Source organism: Pan troglodytes, chromosome 20, assembly GCF_028858775.2.
Source record: "Pan troglodytes isolate AG18354 chromosome 20, NHGRI_mPanTro3-v2.0_pri, whole genome shotgun sequence".
NCBI lineage: Eukaryota > Metazoa > Chordata > Mammalia > Primates > Hominidae > Pan > Pan troglodytes.
Window position 1 is genome coordinate 52375207 of NC_072418.2, and position 2215 is coordinate 52377421.

The window sequence follows — 2215 nt, forward strand, 5'->3', positions numbered from 1 at the left end:
TAACGGAGAAAAGAAAAGGAAGATATGAAGGAGTCAGGCAAAGGAAAAAGGGAAAAAGAAAGTGATGGAGAAGGGAAGGAAGAGTTTCAGAGGCAGAAGGAGAATAGAGAGAGGAGGCAGAGATTCCCAGAAGACCAGAAAGCCAAAAGGGTGAAAGGGGAGATAACCACAAGGACCCAGGGAGACGGGGACACATACCCAGAGAGGAAAGAGACCCAGAGAAAGGGACAGAGACGGAGGAGGACAGAGACCTTGGAGATTACAGAGAACCAGAAAGAAGGGGACAGAGATGGGGGTTGGGAGGGACAGGGGCCCAGAATGAAAGGAGGGGGCAGAGGGGGGGTGGGGGGCGATAGGGAAGCAGAGATCCAGAAATAGGAAAGAAGCCAGCTTCCTGGACAAAGACAGGCAGAGAAACGGAATTGAGGAAAGAAAATAGAGTGGGGACTGAGGGGAGAGATGCCAGAGTGGCCGACACAGAGTCCTGTCTCTTTTCTACCCCCCATTTCAAGCCCCGCGCCCCCAACCCAACGCACACGCAGGTCGCTCAGGAACGAGGCGCAGTCCGGAGCGCAGGGCATGGTCTTTATTAAGATGGGGACGGGCAGCGCGCTCAGGGCGCATCCAACACCAGCAGCTTGTGCATGTACGAGTTCAGCCAGTGGCGGCGCTCGAGGGCGGCCAGCAACCGCGCGCGCTCCCGGAAGGCCGCGTCGTCCGCCAGCGCCAGGCTCCTCCGCGGCCTGGGGGTGGCGGGATCCGCCCAGGCCCGTCCTGGGGGGCGGAGGCTGTGGAGAGACGCGGTGACCGCGCGTCCAGACTCGCTCTTGCCGCCGCCTGTCCTCCCCGCGGTCTAACTCGAAGCCCTGTTACTGCCCAGTCCGTGGAGTGCCTCGGTCCGGCTCCCCCTGTCTCTCTCGTTCTCTGTGTGGGTCTCTGTCTCTCTGCTCACCAGGTTCGAAACTCCCCAGGTACTGAGACCGAGTCTGATGCACTAGTCCGCCCACAGCGCTCAGCGCATGGCCAGGCGCACACCAAGAAACCAATAAACGTTGCTCAAAGAATGAATCCGTTTCTGCAACGACTCCTTTCGAGCCTCTCCACGCCTTTCTTGGGATCTATCTTTCTGTGTCTCTTTCCCTTGCTGATTTTCTGTCCATTTCCCGCACCACCACTACCACCAAACCCTCCTCCCGCCTTCCCCCACCCCTAGTCTCTGTCTTCTCGCTGGGTCTCGGTCGCCCTCTCTTTGGGCTTCTGTTCCGCTTTCTGGATCTTCCGTACCCTTTCTCTTTGGTTCTCTTCCCACTTCTCCAAGTTCCCACCCCTCCCTGGGAGTTCTGGGCCTGGCACCTACCTGAAGACCCCGACCGGGGGCAGGGCGACTCCCGAGGCAGTGCGGACGCCCCAGGGCACCACCAGCAGCAGCAGCAGCAGCAGCAGCCGAACCCGAGGGCTCCTGGACACCTGGCGGGTCTCCATCACCTGTCGAGAACCAGAAAGGGGCTCAGTAGGGCTGCATCCCGGCCCAGAACCCCGGGCCCCACCATGCATCCACCCCCAGCTTCCCGCACAGTCCCCTACCGTGCAGTGGGCTGGGTCAGCGATGCTGGCAGCCCCCTTATATCGCCTCCGCAGCCCCCGCACCGGGCAGTGACGCAGGCCGGGGGGCCGGGGACGCGGGGTCACCCCCTCCCCAGGCTCATTAGGAGCCGCCAGCGGTAATGAGGAGCCGGGGGTGGGGGACCTGCCGCTGCCTTGGCCGCCACCAACTAATTGGGACCAGAAGCTGGACCTGAGACGAGGGAGGGGGAGAGACAGACAGACAGAGAGGTGGACACAGGGGGTGTGTCAGAGGGCTAAAAATAGAGAATGGCGGAAGGACCGTCAGAGGAACAGAGACACAAAGAGAAGGACAAAGACAGAGTGGCCGAGGAAGAAATAGAGAGAAAGAATGGGAACGACAGAAAAAGAAAGGAAAAGGAAGAAAACAAGAAAAGAGAGCGAAGGAGATGGAAACGAACAGTCAGATGGAGATGGAGGAGGGAAAGAAAAGGCTCTCAGAAAGACAGACGGAAATGGAGGGACGTCCTGGTCTGGAAGGAGCTGCCCAGAGATAAATACAGCAGGGAGAGGCCCAGAAAGATCGAGGGCGAGGTAGGGAGGGGGGAAAGGCAAGAAATGGCAAAGGGTACGTGTGGCAGGGGTGTGAGGA

The 2215-nt window shown here is 59.6% G+C and overlaps 1 protein-coding gene across 1 annotated transcript; it reads right to left on the reverse strand.

Annotated features, from left to right (window-relative positions):
- Positions 1–526: 526 nt before the first annotated feature.
- On the reverse strand, positions 527–1584 carry PTH2 (parathyroid hormone 2). The gene is made up of 2 exons (XM_016934451.3): positions 1358–1584; positions 527–788 (listed from the first exon to the last, which is right to left on the reverse strand). The coding sequence occupies exons 1-2, from the start codon at positions 1552–1554 to the stop codon at positions 614–616; spliced, it is 372 nt and encodes a 123-aa protein (XP_016789940.1). The 5' UTR covers positions 1555–1584; the 3' UTR covers positions 527–613.
- Positions 1585–2215: the final 631 nt, after the last annotated feature.

Bases quoted from the DNA above. Each gene is read 5' to 3' on its own strand.
- PTH2 (XM_016934451.3), bottom strand. From the start codon at position 1,554: ATGCATGGTGGGGCCCGGGGTTCTGGGCCGGGATGCAGCCCTACTGAG. The intron at 789-1,357 runs GTAGGTGCCAGG...GTCTCTCCACAG, and splicing joins CCCCCGGTCGGGGTCTTCAG to CCTCCGCCCCCCAGGACGGG.